The 17,261-nt window shown below is 31.7% G+C and overlaps 3 protein-coding genes across 3 annotated transcripts in view; 1 reads left to right on the plus strand and 2 right to left on the minus strand.

The window, feature by feature from the left end:
* Nucleotides 1-1,510: 1,510 nt before the first annotated feature.
* On the plus strand, nucleotides 1,511-11,306 carry LOC131962478 (transmembrane protein 241). Its single transcript, XM_059327492.1, has 15 exons — nucleotides 1,511-1,683; nucleotides 3,508-3,554; nucleotides 3,861-3,938; nucleotides 4,025-4,106; nucleotides 5,040-5,117; nucleotides 5,309-5,334; nucleotides 5,605-5,656; nucleotides 5,768-5,816; nucleotides 5,932-5,977; nucleotides 6,603-6,638; nucleotides 6,853-6,887; nucleotides 7,761-7,830; nucleotides 10,144-10,237; nucleotides 10,953-11,017; nucleotides 11,105-11,306. The coding sequence occupies exons 1-15, from the start codon at nucleotides 1,612-1,614 to the stop codon at nucleotides 11,166-11,168; spliced, it is 894 nt and encodes a 297-aa protein (XP_059183475.1). The 5' UTR covers nucleotides 1,511-1,611; the 3' UTR covers nucleotides 11,169-11,306.
* An 809-nt stretch (nucleotides 11,307-12,115) lies between these two features.
* On the minus strand, nucleotides 12,116-15,468 carry LOC131962483 (DNA endonuclease RBBP8-like). The gene is made up of 6 exons (XM_059327498.1): nucleotides 15,388-15,468; nucleotides 15,113-15,259; nucleotides 14,329-14,380; nucleotides 13,752-13,839; nucleotides 13,523-13,664; nucleotides 12,116-12,482 (listed from the first exon to the last, which is right to left on the minus strand). The coding sequence occupies exons 2-6, from the start codon at nucleotides 15,225-15,227 to the stop codon at nucleotides 12,385-12,387; spliced, it is 495 nt and encodes a 164-aa protein (XP_059183481.1). The 5' UTR covers nucleotides 15,228-15,259; nucleotides 15,388-15,468; the 3' UTR covers nucleotides 12,116-12,384.
* Nucleotides 15,469-16,266: 798 nt separating this feature from the next.
* Nucleotides 16,267-17,261, minus strand: part of LOC131961836 (DNA endonuclease RBBP8-like) — an 8,371-nt gene continuing 7,376 nt past the window's right edge. Inside the window, exons 11-12 of the mRNA XM_059326740.1 lie at nucleotides 17,222-17,261; nucleotides 16,267-16,379 (exon numbers count right to left, since the gene is read on the minus strand). The exon at nucleotides 17,222-17,261 is cut by the window's right edge and continues 108 nt beyond it. Coding sequence (XP_059182723.1) covers nucleotides 16,267-16,379; nucleotides 17,222-17,261 — 153 coding nt within the window. The remainder of the gene's footprint in view (nucleotides 16,380-17,221) is intronic.

Here is a 17,261-nt window from a genome sequence, read left to right on the forward strand (position 1 = left end):
ACAGGACAAAAGTTTGGACACACCTTCTCATTCAATGCGTTTCCTTTATTTTCATGACTATTGACATTATAGATTCATCAAAACTATTAATGAACACATGTGGAATTATGTACTTAATGAAAAAAAGTGTGAAATAACTGAAAACATGTCTTATATTCTAGTAAGCAAAGGGTGGTTACTTTGAGGAATCTAAAATACAAGACATGTTTTCAGTTATTTCACACTTTTTTGTTAAGTACATAATTCCACATGTGTTCATTTATAGTTTTGATGAATCTACAATGACAAAATGATTTAAAAAAAAGACACAAAATGACCAAAAAAAGACACAAAATGACCAAAAAAAGGAAACAAAATGACCAAAAAAGACATAAATTGACCACAAAATGATAAAAAAAAAAGACACAAAATGACCAAAAAAATACAAAATGACCAAAAAAAGACACAAAATTGACAAAAAAAGACACAAAATGACCAATAAAAGACACAAAATGACCAAAAAAAGACACAAAATGACCAAAAAAAGGAAACAAAATGACCAAAAAAGACATAAATTGACCACAAAATGATAAAAAAAGACACAAAATGACAAAAAAAATACAAAATGACCAAAAAAAGACACAAAATTGACAAAAAAAGACACAAATGACCAATAAAAGACACAAAATGACCAAAAAAGACACAAAATGATCTAAAAAGACACAAAATGACTAAAAAAGACACACAATGACCAGAAAAGACACAAAATGATCTAAAAAGACACAAAATGACCAATAAAAGACACAAAATGACCAAAAAAGACACAAATGACCAAAAAAAAGACACAAAATGGCCACAAAAAAACAAAATGACCAAATAAAAGACATAAAATCACCAAAAGACACAAAATGACTAAAAAAACAGATAATGATAAAAAAAAAAAAAGACATTAAATGACCAAAAAGAGGGGGTTTTTTGGTCATTTTGTGTCTTTTTTGGTCATTTTGTTTCATTTTTGGTCAATTTTGTGTCTTTTTTTGGTCATTTTGTGTCTTTTTGGTCATTCTGTATTTTTTTGGGTCATTTTGTTTCTTTTTTGGGTCATTTTGTGTCTTTTTTTGGTAATTTTGTGTCTTTTCTGGTCATTTTGTGTCTTTTTTGGTAATTTTGTGTCTTTTTTGGTAATTTTGTTTCTTTTTTTGGTCATTTTGTGTTTTTTTAGTCATTTTGTGTCTTTTTTTTTGTCTTTTTGTGTCTTTTTTGGGTAATTTTGTTTCATTTTTTGGTCATTTTGTGTCTTTTTTAGTCATTTTGTGTCTTTTTTTGGTAATTTTGTTTCTTTTTTGGGTCATTTTATGTCTTTTTTGGTCATTTTGTTTCCTTTCTTTTGGTCATTTTGTTTCTTTTTTTGGGTGATCTGAACTGTGCGTGTGAGATTCTGTTCAGTGACTCCTGGTTTAGTGCTTGATCTCTCAAACAATAGACGATCTTTGTCTCACACGTCTTGACGTGTCATCGGGGACCGTGAGGGAAGTTTCCTCTGCTGAATGCCTCTGAGCTACAGATATGTGTGACATGTAGCAGTGTTTGTGTAGAGAATCATGTCTCTGCTGTGTGAGTCTGCAGCTCATCATGCAGTGGAGACGACACCTGGCTGGCATTACTTTTATTATCATTTTTGTTATATCATATTTCACGAATAAGGTGAGTGTGAGACGGTGTGTTTTACCATGTTTATAGTTTTTACTCAAAGTAAAACAACATTTTTTTAAAGAAAAAAAAACTATGTTACTTTCATCCATAGATTAAATTTATAATCTACAAAGTAGATGTTTTAATTTGCAGCATGCAAGTAAAAAGAAAACTACAGGAAGTCTCAATCCGTGGAGTAAACGTGACTTATTCCTGTGAAAAATGCAGGAAATTGCAATGTTACCCTCATCTTAAGCATCTTAAACTAACGAGTGAGCAACATTTAAGATCCTTATCGGATTGCTGTGACTGATCACATCAAAACTAACTACTGGAACTAATTCTCGACCCTTATTTTGGTAGAAAACTGTTGCAGGAAATGAAAAGGTTGTAAAAGTGACACGTTGTTGGATGTTGAACTGTGCAGAATTGAAGCGTGAATCCCACCAATGATAACACAGTCACAGTTGTGTTGGACCACATCAGTTCCTCTGCACAAACACATGGAAACACTGAATTTGCACAATTGTGAAAGGAGTTTGGTGCCAGTGATGGAGTTCTAAAAGTTACCACACTAGTTTAGTGTTTACTGTTTTATGCAGTTTTTATAAACTCATGATCTGAATTTTACTCTTGGTTCAAAATGACCAATAAGACACAACATGACCAAAAAAAGACACAAAATTGACCAAAAAAAGACACAAAATGACCAATAAAAGACACAGTTTTATGCAGTTATTATAAACTCATGATCTGAATTTTACTCTGATCTTTTTTTTCACCTATCCAACTTTATTTCAGACAAAAAAAGACACAAAATGACCAAAAAAATGAAACAAAATGACCAAAAAAAAGGAAACAAAATGACCAAAACAGACATAAATTGACCACAAAATGATAAAAAAAAAGACACAAAATGACCAAAAAATACAAAATGACCAAAAAGACACAAAATTGACCAAAAAAAGACACAAAATGACCAAAAAAAGACACAGTTTTATGCAGTTATTATAAACTCATGATCTGAATTTTATTCTGATCTTTTTTTTCACCTATCCAACTTTATTTCAGACAAAAAAAGACACAAAATGACCAAAAAAAGGAAACAAAATGACCAAAAAAGACATAAATTGACCACAAAATGATAAAAAAAAGACACAAAATGACCAAAAAAATACAAAATGACCAAAAAGACACAAAATGACCAAAAAAAGGAAACAAAATGACCAAAAAAAGACACAAAATGACCAATAAAAGACAGTCTTATGCAGTTATTATAAACTCATGATCTGAATCTTGCTCTGATCTTTTTTTTCACCTATCCAACTTTATTTCAGACAAAAAAAAGACACAAAATGACCAAAAAAGGAAACAAAATGACCAGAAAAGACATAAATTGACCACAAAATGATAAAAAAAAGACACAAAATGACCAAAAAAAACCCAAAATGACCAAAAAAGACATAAATTGACCACAAAATGATAAAAAAAAGACACAAAATGACCAAAAAAATACAAAATGACCAAAAAAAGACACAAAATTGACCAAAAAAAGACACAAAATTACCAATAAAAGACACAGTTTTATGCAGTTATTATAAACTCATGATCTGAATTTTACTCTGATCTTTTTTTCACCTATCCAACTTTATTTCAGACAAAAAAAGACACAAAATGAACAAAAAAAATACAAAATTACCAAAAAAAGACACAAAATTACCAAAAAAAGACACAAAATTGACCAAAACAAGACACAAAATGACCAATAAAAGACAGTTTTATGCAGTTATTATAAACTCATGATCTGAATTTTACTCTGATCTTTTTTTTCTCCAGTTTGTCCTGTCAGTGTTAAATTTCACCTATCCAACTTTATTTCAAGGGTGAGTAGCTGAAGGTAAACGCTATATGGAACCTCTATATTAATAATAAATATAATAATAATAATAATAATAATAATAATATTTATATTATAATAATACTATATGTTCTTCCTGTCTTGATCATATCAGAGTGTGTATAAACAAATAATGTAAATCCAACACTAAATATCAAATTTTGTTCATTAATACCATTCCAAGTTTTGAGAGGAATACATGTCTAATTAAAATATGATCTGTGCACATCCTATAAATGAGTGATGAAATACAAATTTCACACTTTAAAAACTGCAAAATGAATCTTTCCAGATGGCAGACATTTATCGGAGCGATCTTGCTTCTACTCTCTGGGAAGTTTGGATGGGTGGAAATGAGCCGCATCAGCAGGTACTTTTTATTTACTGTTATAGGATTCATATTCAATAAGCACATGTTTTACTAAGAGCTTCATATGTTCTAATGTTGTGTTGCAGATCAGCAGCTCTGTCCTGGCTGCCAGGCTCCGTCCTGTTTGTGGGAAACATATACGCTGGTTCCCGGGCCTTATCATGCATAGTACGTCTTTACAATTACACTCATTACAAATGGTCTAGTACAGTAGTTCTCAACCTTTTTGAGTCGCGACCCCCAATTTAACATGCATGTTGTCCATGACCCCCAGAATCTCACACACACAGTTCAGATCATACAAACTCAGGAATTTGTCAGAAAAGACACAAAAGGGCCCAAAAAAGACACAAGATGACCAAAAAAAGACAAAAAAGACTAAAAAAGACACAAAATGACCAAAAAAAAAATACAAAATGACCAAAAAGACACAAAATGACAAAAAAAAGACAAAAATGACAAAAAAAGACAAAAATGACCAAAAAAATACAAAATGACCTAAAAGACACAAAATGACCAATAAAAGACACAAAATGACAAAAAAATGACAAAAAAAGACACAAAATGACCAAAAAAAGGAAACAAAATGACCAAAAAAGACATAAGTTGACCACAAAATGACAAAAAAATTACAAAATGACCAAAAAGACACAAAATGACCAAAAAAAGACACAAAATGACCAATAAAAGACAGAAATTGACCAAAAAGACATAAATTGACCACAAAATGATTAAAAAATTACAAAATGACCAAAAAGACACAAAATGACCAATAAAAGACACAAAATGACCAAAAAAAGACACAAAATGACCACAAAATTGACCCAAAAAAGACACAAATCACCAAAAAAAAGACACAAAATGACTAAAAAAACTGACAAAAAAGACATTAAACGACCAAAAAGACTAAAACACATGAACACTTTAACACAGTGGAGACAGAGCTGACTTCCAAAATGATTTGGCGACCCCCAGAAATCATCTCGCGACCCCAATTGGGGTCCCGACCCCAAGGTTGAGAACGGCTGCTCTAGTAGATTGTTGCCTTGCTTTGCTCATAAAGGTTTGGATATATATTTTTTTTTCTTTCTCTTTGTCCAGGACATTCCTTTTTTCTTCACTCTTCAGAATTCCTCTCATGTCGTCAGTTACATCATCCTGAAGGCCGTCCATAGAGAGGTAGGAGCTGCTGCTCTATATATATATATATATATATATATATAAGATATTTAATTATGTGCTGCACGCTCAACTGGAGCACAAAGGAGCAGATCCATGGCTGCTTTCTGACCTTCACCACACTATGAGTGTTACCCAACACATGATGTATCTCACTCTGAATGTGCTGTGATCTCTCTTTTTATCAACAGAAGACACAATGGATGAAATTTATCAGGTAATTTATCAGCCAAGCAGGAGGACAGTCATTTGTGATCAAATGGAATGCATTTTTTCTTTTAATTTTTCATATAGAAAAGTACACAAAGGTTGCATGAGATGGGATACTCAGAAAATACACTGTATTTTTGTTATTTAATAAAAACAGCCCCCCTACTACTCGGCAGACGGAAGCTTGTAGTTTTGTAGTTTTCTTACGGATCCAACATGGCTGCAGCAGACGCAAAACAAAATTATTATTCTAAACTTATTCTTCTTCTTCTTGTAGCGTAAGTATCATGCTGCTCTCTGCCATCAACCTTCCCCTCCATGATCCACAGGTAATAATACATTTTTATTAAATCGAATTATTTCATTTATTAAAATATTACAATTTTTACATAAGAATACACGTCAATCTACTCATGGGTACATGTTTGTTTATTTGTCAGTTTGACTCCAGTGGTTATCTTTGGGCTGTTGGTCATCTGCTCTGTGTTGGTAAGTTAGAGCGTTATATAAGAGAAGAACAGTGGCCCGAGTTCTGAGCCCTGAGGGACACCACAGATAATTGAATCAATATAAACTGAGAGTGTAAGATTATTTTATTTTTCAGGTGCATACAGGGTGTTTCAATTTCATTACAAGTCCACTAATTTCAGGTAAGTGGAAGCACAGCAATGCATGATAGCAGAAAAACATATAAGCACATTTGTCAGAAAAGACACAAAAGGGCCCAAAAAAGAAACACATTTGACCAAAAAAAGACAAAAATGACTAAAAAAGACACAAAATGACCAAAAAAAGGAAACAAAATGACAAAAAAAGACACAAATTGACCACAAAATGATAACAAAAGATACAAAATGACCAAAAAAACCCAAAATGACCAAAAAGACACAAAATTACCAAAAAAAAGACAAAATTGACCAAAAAAAGACACAAAATGACCAATAAGACACAAAATGACCAAAAAAAGACAAAAATGACAAAAAAAGACACAAAATGACCAAAAAAGACATAAATTGACCACAAAATGATTTTAAAAAAAAGACACAAAATGACCAAAAAAATACAAAATGACCAAAAAGACACAAAATGACCAAAAAAAAGACACAAAATTGACCAAAAAAAGACACAAAATGACTAAAAAAAACAGATAATGATCAATAAAAGACATTAAATGACCAATCACTTTGGTTGAAAGTCAAATAAATGCTGTATTTCTTAACACATTAAACTTAAATACAGGTCACCCAAGAAACTTTTTTTCTGATTTCATTGCAGTGACCTTGAACAGCAGTGCATCAACTACTTGTTCAGGTAAGAAAAAAATATTCTAAATAAAAATAAGAAGTGGAGTAAAAGGGCTTTTATAAGTTTAATTTATTTGTACTTTTTACTTTATTTTCTCCAAACTGGGGGCGTACTGGATGTGGATTAGTACTTCATACTCTATCCCTTTAAATTAAATCATAAAAGTGCAGCTTCAGGTATAATCAGTAACTAATTTCAGTTTTCCTATCTTTGTGAACAGTGTTCTGCTGCTGGCTGTCGCAGCTCATCCAACAGGTATCAATGACCCTCAGCACATGTTGCATATTCTTTTAAGTTACCAAAATAAAATAGATCATAATTAAGCCAAAAACGTGGACTTTATGTAATTTAATTACATGTAAATTTTTCATGTAATTTTGTTACATACGTTGAATGTAAAAGGTCAAATTAAATGCAATGTTTTTCTTTCATTTAAAAGTAATATAGATAAATTAAATAACTTTAATGCAAATTTCTACATGAACTTAATGTGTAAATTCACTTAAAGTTTATGTATACTTTTACATAAACCTTATGAGTTTATTCAATGTTACATATAAAGTTAAAGAGACATAAAGCCCATACAAAGTAAAGCATATTAAGATTATAACTCATATACAACAACTTCCTTACTTACTACTAATAAGCAATAATTCTGAGGTTATTGAGGGAAAACTCTTAGTTAATGTCTTACTGGTTGTATAATAAGGCCATGTAGAATAAGGCATTAATAACTACTTAATAATGACTAATTAAGAGCCAATATGTTACTTATTTGCATGCTAATAAGCAACTAATTAATGGTGAATATGTGTTCCCTAAACAGTAATCTGTTGCCCCAATTTGGTGCTTAAACTCATAAGGTTTATGTAAAAGTATACATAAACTTTAAGTAAATTTACACATTCGGTTTATGTAGAAATTCGCATTAACGTTATTTAATGTATCTATATTACTTTTAAATGAAAGAAAAACATTGCATTTAATTTGACCTTTTACATTCAACTTATGTAACAAAATTACATGGAAAATTTACATGTAACTAAATTACATAAAGTCCACGTTTTTGGCTTAATCATTTTGTGTGTACAATAAGGTACCTCGCAAACAGATGTTTGTCCTCTCCAGGTGACCTCATGGGGGCCATGGAGTTCCCCTCCCTCCAGTCCTACACATTTCACTGCGGCTGCTGTGCCAGGTGAGTCTTTCAGGCTCCGTTTCCATGGTGACGGTCTGAACAGAAGACGCAAAAGTGGCGTTGCGTCCAATTTAACATGCATGTTGTCCGCGACCCCCGCTCACTGAACAGAATCTCACACGCACAGTTCAGATCATACAAACTCAGTTGATACGACAAATTTTGGACAAATAATGAAGCAGACAACAACTATGTGCGTTATATATGTTTTTATATTTTATTGTTACTTTTAATCTAAGTCCTTTTCTATAAGTTTAAAGGCCCATTCTGACCTCCTGAGTGTGTAACAGTCAGCTTCAAGCCAGAGACTCCTTGGAAAGTAATAACTTGCTACTTTGGGATTTGTCAGAAAAGACACAAAATACCCCAAAAATAATCAAATTGACCACAAAAAGACACAAAATATCCAAAAAATGACATAAAATTAAGCAAAAAGGGACTCAAATTGACCACAAAATGACAAAAATGACCAAACAAAGACACAAATAGACCAAAAAAGACACAAAATGACCAAAAAAGACACAAAATGACCCAAAAAAGAAACAAAATGACCCAAAAAAGACACGAAAAGACTAAAAAAAAGACACAAAATGATCTAAAAAGACGCAAAATGACCAAACCCCTTTGAAGAATTTGAAGTAAGAGACATCACAATAAACATCCTGAGCATCATACAAGAAAAAAGTGTTAAGACATTACAATAAATACATTAAATACAGAAATAAGTAGTTCTGACATAACATAGTTATAAAGTTAGTGTTAATCTTGTAAATAAATAAAAAGAAATAGTTGAATATTTAGACAATCAAAGAAATAAAATGTCAGAAGTATTGATAATTATGACAACAGGCAGAGTAGATGATATATATAATCTGTGGCTAGGTGGGTTTTTTTTCGAATAGGCATCTCTTTCCGGCAACATTGCATCCCATCATTTCCTTTTTAATATTGTCCCAAATTCCTCGTATTACTGGACAATCCCAAAAAATGTGTGTGGTGTCTCCAATATTTCCACAATTTCCCCAACATAATGCTACATTGGGATTTTTCACATATGAAGAGATGATAAAGGGAGTATTAAAATATCTGATCTTCACTTTCCAGTCGAATTCTTTACACAGTTGGCTGCTAATTCCCCTATGACAACCTGTACATATGATAATGGACATGTGTTGTTGTTTGTGACAGCTGTATATTGAACAGAGCTGCTGACTCGTCTTATTCTGGACGCTGGCAGTAAAGTCTGGGTCCTGAGAAGCAGCAAGACAATACACAGAGTGAAAATAGAAGAGGCTTTAGGTGCCAGTTGTCATGTGACACAGAGCCCAGACTGTCTGTAACCTTGTGGGACACCAGAAGTGCACAACAACATGAATTATCTATTTATAACCAGCGGAGGCCTACGGAGACATGAGGAGATGTGTGTTAGAAAGTCTGTGTAACTTATAACAGTCTATAAAGTCTGGCTTCTTAGTGACACTTTTTTTTACATTAAATAGTCTAGAATGGAGGTGGTACATTTAAGAGCAGACCACATTTTATTATTGTGAGTTATTTCCATATGTGCCAATTGTATTTTAGACCAATTATTCCTAAACATTTAATCCAAATGGCTATAATTTAATGGTTTGATTCTGCAAACTGTCTTTTTAATTTAGAATTAAATTTCTAAAATTAGTTCTAAAATTAATTTAGAACAAATTCATTAATAAGAGACAATAGGTCCAAATTAAAACACTGCCAAATTAAGCTTGTTTAGTGAATATTTACAGTTTTTAAAGATAATCAGTGTTACAGATTAGCTTCATTTGTTTGAAATTTGTCACTCATTTATCAGTCATGTGATGTCTGTTAGAAATCCCTCTGGCAAAAAAACATATTATTATTTTATTACTTATTTTTGTATTTCATTGTTTGTTTCCTTATAGAAGCTCATTTCTGCCAATGTAATGAGAATAAATTATTTCTTAATTTATGAGAATAATGCCTTATTTTGAAATAATGAGTTAGTATTGCAAAGTATTGAAAAACTCCAAATAAAGGTTTGTTATCTCAAATAATGATTGTTTTTTTAAAAGGTTCTCATTGTTTTATGCAATTCATTATTTTGCAATATTAAGTCATTATTTTGAGGGGTTTTTTAATGACTTACAGGATTTTTTTTCTTTTTCAATTTTCTTTAACTGGCAGATTTCAGCATTATAAGTTATAATGCTGAAATCTATGGAAGCCCATTCCTGCCAGTTAAAGAAAATTGAAAAAATAATAATAATCCTGTTATAATTTATAACTCACCTGAGTCTCCTCTCACAGTGCTCTGCTGGGGTTCCTGTTGCTGTTGGCAACAGTCAAACTAAAGAGCGGACTGTCCCTCGAGCATTTCGGGGTCTGGATTTTCCTGTCTAAGGTGATCATATGTCATATTTTCACTTTTTCTTTCAATTGATATTTAATAGTATAGATTTAACTGTGCACTTTACAGAAACTTTTATCCAACATAGCATCATACTTCACACAATCAAAACACTGAGTAAATTGTAATTATATTATATTTTATATATATATATATATATTTTTATATATATATATATATATATTTATTTTATATATATATATATATATATATATATATAAATATATTTATTTTATATATATATATATATATATATATAAATATATTTATTTTATATATATATATAATATATATATAAATGTATATATATATTTTATATATATAAATATAAATGTATATATATATATACACATTTATATATATATAAATGTATATGTATAATTTTTATTTATATATATATATTTAAAAAAATATATATATATATATATATTAGTAACAAGAGTAGTAGTTTATTTAATCTCTCTTTTCTTCCAGATTACTGCCATGTGCCTCTCCCCGCTTATTTTCTACATATATATATAATTTTTATTTATATATATATATATATATTTAAAAAAAAAAATATATATATATATATTAGTAATAATCAAAACACTGAGTAAATTGTAATTATATTTTATATATATATATAATATATATATTAAAAAAAATATATATATATATATTAGTAACAAGAGTAGTAGTTTATTTTATGTCTCTTTTCTTCCAGATTACTGCCATGTGCCTCTCCCCGCTTATTTTCTACATGGACTTTAATATTCCATCTCTGACCTGGTAAGCACATCACCTGCCTATTTTATGTTATGGAGTTTTATGGAACCATTAAGGTTTTCTATGATTTATTCCCCTGTCTGGTTTCAGTGTGGCCGTCAGCCATGCTGCAGAGGCTCTGCTGCTTTATTCTCAGAGAGACTCTCAGCTCTGATCTCTCTGGATTAACACTCCACTTGCACTCCGGAAAGAATTTTTTTCTACAAAATCTATTGTATTTTTTCACATTATTTTTGTAATTTCTGATGTATGCGCTGACAATCTGCTGACCAAATAAAAGTCTTTGTTTACATATTGTGCTTTCTGTATATTCTCTCTTACTTTGATGTCCCTAAGGTACATTTTCATCCATGCTAAAAAGAAAAACTACAAAAAAAATGGTAACACTTTACAATAACCATCTAAGTGATGTTTATAGATGGTTTATAAACCAATTATTATTAACCATTTACAAAATTCTATACATATTTAATCTTCAAATGGTTTCAAGCAATTTCTTAAAGGTATAAGAATAATTTTGAAATAATTTACATACTTAATATGGTGTTAAAAATGTTATAATGAGTGTAAAGCTATTAATAAACTAATAATTATGTTTGTTTATGGTAAAGTAATCTATTTGGCATTTATAAATTATAGTTCAACCGTATTACATTTCCTATTCACCATTCTAAATGGCCTATATACGGTTTATAAATGATGATTAAACATTAATAAACTATCTGTTTACCATTTATAAATGATGGTTATTGTAAAGTGTTACCAAAAAAGTATATATTATTTTTCAGAGCTATGGAATTTTAACCCTTTAATGACAGTCATTTACATAATAACTTCTGTTATAAAAACAAAATATTGTTTTTCCCTCACAGTTGGGGAAACATTACGCTCAATATTGTTTTTAAGGAATTTTATTTTTTTTGTGTAGTGTCAGAAAAAAACTATGTCCTCTTCCGAAAAAAGGTATAAAATACTTTATATTATTTTTCACTTAAACAGGTACATTTTTTAACCAACATAAACGAATAGCTGCAGAGTTTTATGAGGTCAAGCAAATAATAGATTTCTTGTTGAAAGAATAACTTGGCTCATTGACATCACTCAGTAGACATAGAGTCACTTTTATTTATCCAAACATATTCCAAGCATACTCAGAATCTATAAAAATCTTAACTGAACACAAACAAGTCAAACTTTATATAAATACAGCACACAGACATTACAGACTGAACTGAAAGTGGAAAACTAAACTACAACAGGTCAACATTGTTAACAGGGTCACTGATAACACAGAGCTTCATTGTTCTCCATGCAGCTGCTCTTCAGAAACTGTTAATTATTTCCTGTAAATGGATCGATTCAACATACTTTTAGCTGTCCTGATGGTTTTTCTTCGGGGTGAATAAAGCACTGAATGGTTGTCTTCTCCGAGCACGAGTCTGGGGATCCTTCTCCTCTTTAATATACCCTACAGGGAAATTAAATGTCAGCATTTATGCATTTTTCACGCTTATAGTCATGATGGCAGGCATTAACACTGAAGACATTGTAAGAATGACAGTCAATGAATCCCCCCGGGACAATATGTCTCCATTTCACCAAAGCTGCTGAGGGTTTAAAGCGACTACAAGGAGTTTTTAAACTGGTAGTGAAAGAGTCTTAATTTAATACTGACGCCCAGTGGTGGAACAAGTATTCAGGTCCTTTACTTAAGTAAAAGTACTAATACCACACTGTGAAATTACTCCACTACAAGTAAAAATCCTGCATTCAAAACTTACTGAAGTAAAAGTACAAAAGTATCAGCATCAAAATGTACTTAAAGTATCAAAAGTAAAAGTACTCGTTATGCAGCACGCCCCCACTCATTGTAATGTATTATCTAATATATTATTAGATTATTTGTATTGATGCATTTATGCAAGTCGTGCTTTAATTTTTTTTTTTTTAAATGGGGCTGATTTTAACCACTTAATATACTGTTGTGAGGTTTAACTTTAAAAAAAATGTCTCATGACTTTAAATTTTTTAAGTTTTTATGTTAAATTTCGACCTGAAAAGTAACTAAAGCTGTCAGCTAAATGTAGTGGAGTAAAAAGTACAATATTTGCCTAATTTTGTGTCTTTTTTTAGTCTTTTTGTGTCTTTTTTTAGTCATTTTGTGTCTTTTTTTAGTCCTTTAGTCCAACATAAAATGTGATTTTGAATCTTTTTTTTACTTTCAAAACACTATCATGCTCAATAAAGAATTGTAAATGTTGCAAATGTGCATTAATTTCAGAGTACACTGAGACATTAAACTGCATCATTTTCAATTAAATTCTGGAAAAGTTGGTGTGTTCTAAAACTTTTGACCAGTAGTGTATATTTACGACTGGAGGCGGTGGAGCTTATGCAAACACAACCACATTAATTCACGTGCTGCCAAACACAGAATCAGAGTCCCTTCTAGTTCTTGCTAGTCGCCAGTAGCTGCTGTTAAATAAAAAGTAAGAATTGCTTAATTACCTCTTTCAATGCACGTTTGAGTTGATGGAAATCCAACTTCCCAGAAGTTTTCCGGAGTACACGGAGGAATATAGAGAAAGCGATGCCTTGAGCACGCAGACAACTTCTTCTGCTTCTCCTCCTCTGGTAGATGAGCGTAATACTGTTGGAAATAAACATCATGACAACAGGACCAGTGATAAGAAAATATCAGTATTAGTCAGCTGTAGGATAAAAAATACAAACTTACTACGTCACATTCCTTGCAGGTGGTGCCCTTTAGTTTTCTTCTCTCATCTTTCTTGCGAATAACAGCCACATGTGCAAATGTTGGACGCCTGAATCCAAAGACAGGAAATGAAGATTGTGGGAAATTTAATTTAATTTCGTTTATTTAACAGGGACAGTGCATGGCTCTCAGCCGTACCAGAATTAGCTACTAGCTAAATTTCATCTGTAGTCCCTGGGCAGGAACAAATAACATCAATCTAACACAAACAAACAAGCTTTTCAAACAGCAATAACAAAGTTTCACACTCTTAAAACACAATAGAACAGAACAACAGCAAGAGTAAAGTCACAGTATTAAGACAACACAAAACAATGTTAAAATACAACACTTAAGAGATTGCAAAATAGTGAGCTAATGTTTGAGTTTATAGCTGGTTGGTGCATGATTGAGTGGATTTAAGCCATGATTTTATTTTAGATTTAAAACCAATGAATGTGCTGATGTCTCTGATCTCATTTGTCCTTATAATCTTATAACACTGAGCCCCAAAAAGCAATCAGGAGCTTCTGACTGTCGGGACGACGGCGTTGCTTACCCTGGTTTGCGTCCGTTACTTTGGCTCAAAGTGTCTTCATGAGGATCTGCTTCTTGTAGATCAAAACAAGGACATGGAGTTAAGTTTAGATGAGACAGTCAATGTCAAACACAGAAATACTGCTCAAATTACACAATGAGATTTCTTATTTACCTGTGTATCATGCTATTTTGCTTTAATGTATCTGTTATTATTTTACTTTATTATTATGTATTTTTTTTATTTATTTATATATACATATATATAATTTGGATTTTTTTTTGTTATTAAACTTTTTATTTGAAGAAAAACAAAACAGCACATACATGTTGCTCTACATCTTGCAAACATGTCAAGTCTTTTCATCAAAACATAAAAAGAAAGAAATGGTTTTAAAAACTAAACAACATAATATAAATAAAATCAAAATCACATCCTTGCAAAAGCATTAAAACTCTATCACAATACTCTTACAAAGACATACTTATACCTAAATTGATAGGCAACTTGAAAATCATAATTTGGAATTTTAATCTTATTATAATTGTCGTTTTTTTTGTTTTGTTTTTAAATTGAACACAAGTTTAATTAATACTAGGTTGTCGAATGGTACAGTAATGTTGTTGCAGGGATGGGGGAGGTGATGTTTATGTTTATATTGTATTTGTATTATTGCCGATCATCTATATTTCTGAATATATGTACTTTGTACACTACCTCATATGCATAAACCTCAATAAAAAAGACTTGGAATAAAAAAAAAATTACACGATGACAAACAGTTTCTCCAAATGTTGATGCCTACCATCGTCGTCCTCTTCGTCGTCATCATCATCATCATCATCACAGGGTTGGCTCTGTTCTAAGTGTGAACCGTTATAAGACTTGTACTCTCCATAAGCCGTGGTGTCAAACATCATGTCCAGACTGTCGTTAGCCTTCTCGCCTGGTCCTAAAGTTGCAAAGTGATAAATCATAAACATGCTCATTTCAGCAGCTATTAACGCTGCACATAAAACCAACATTATCACTTTGTGTTAAACATTTCAGTAAGTAATTCATCTAAAAGCTTATATTCACCAGGCACAGCGTCCCTTCTGTCCTGTTGTCCCCGAGCCTGGAGGACGCTGTGACTGACCCAAGTGATGTCAGTATCTACTAATTCTTCATCACGCTCTTCTTCTTCTTCTTCCTTTTGCTAAAATATAAAAACAATCTTGTGTAAGACATATGGTCAATTCAATATATCCATATGAACATGGCCAAAGATTTCTGACTGAATGTTGTTCAAGTTTCATGACATGAGAAACTGGAAGTCTGTCAGGAAATCATTGCAGAAACACAAACACTGGTCACAGGTCAACAAATGACCAAGTTGAATGACCACTTACATACAACATTAAAGAGCTTACTGTATATTGATTCAACATTGAGAGAAGTGAAAGTATATACTGGCAACATATACAGAAATTCACTAAAAAAATGATTGTTTGCTTTTACTCTTCCTGTAAGTCACTTTGGATAAAAGCGTCTGCTAAATGACTAAATGTAAATGTACAGTACAGGCCAAAAGTTTGGACACACCTTCTCATTCAATGCGTTTTTCTTTATTTCCATGACTATTTACATTGTAGATTCTCACTGAAGGCATCAAAACTATGAATGAACACATGTGGAATTATGTACTTAACAAAAAAGTGTGAAATAACTGAAAACATGTCTTGTATTTTAGATTCCTCAAAGTAGCCACCCTTTGCTTACTAGAATATAAGACATGTTTTCAGTTATTTCACACTTTTTTGTTAAGTACATAATTCCACATGTGTTCATTCATAGTTTTGATGAATTTACAATGTAAATAGTCATGAAAATAAAGGAAACGCATTGAATGAGAAGGTGTGTCCAAACTTTTGGCCTGTACTGTATATTTATAATGCTCTTGAGTTGAGCGTATATGACTCAGTGGTAAAACAAGGAGCAGAAAGCCAGAGACTGTACCTCACTGTCGTACATGGAGAGGGCGAGCGCCGGGTCCATGCTCCACATGGGCTCCACTCGCTGCCTCCTCTCAGCTGGGGAAGAGAGTTATCATGGTCACATTCAATCCCACTGAATATTTAAAGAAATATACAGAATCCCTGAGAGACAAGTGAGAAATTTAGTTACCCCTTGGGGGTAACTAAATTGTTTTTTCTTGTGTGTTTATGACTTAAGAGCTGGTGAAACACGTTTACATAGATGATTTTGGGTTACATCCCTGTCTGTCCAGATTAATAATATAATAATGGTTCAAATATGGATGTGGCTGCAAAAAGCTAGGAATTCTAAAAAGTAGATTCTTCACAGGTATCTTTGATGATCGATACATTCACTACAGTTTCAAGTTGGACTTTAGTCTCACTAATTCGGTATCGAATGTGAAATATTGACACAATCTCCCTTCGGTTCCTGAGATATCGTGTTGAATAATGGCAAAAAAAATGTTTTTACTGAAAAATATGACATTACAAGAAGTTTACCTTTAACTTTTTGGATATTAAGTGTCATCAATCATCGTTTTATCCTCATTTATTAGACATTTTGTGTGAAATTTTCTCATAATTAGAGTATGAATTCTGAACTTGTTGCCACAATGTGTTATGTGAGGTCAAAAAACACCAACAAGGAGTTTTAAATATGATCCTGGCAGCTTAAAGTAAATTAAAAAGATTATCTCCACAAAACCTCTTCTTTTCACCTGTCCTTCAGTCATGATCACAAAATAAATTATTTTTTACATCAGACATAGAAAATGAATCACTTCTCAGGGCTTCTGTAGCTGAACATGTGCAACATTTAGAAAAAAAAACAACAACAAAAAAAAACGATGTGCATTGCACAGGCTGTCTGACAGCACAAACTCTGCAACACTCACCATCTTTTCCTTCATGTGAGACTTTCGGATCCTGCCGGCT

The sequence above is a fragment of the Centropristis striata genome, chromosome 23 (genome assembly GCF_030273125.1).
Source record: "Centropristis striata isolate RG_2023a ecotype Rhode Island chromosome 23, C.striata_1.0, whole genome shotgun sequence".
NCBI classification, from domain to species: Eukaryota; Metazoa; Chordata; class Actinopteri; order Perciformes; family Serranidae; genus Centropristis; species Centropristis striata.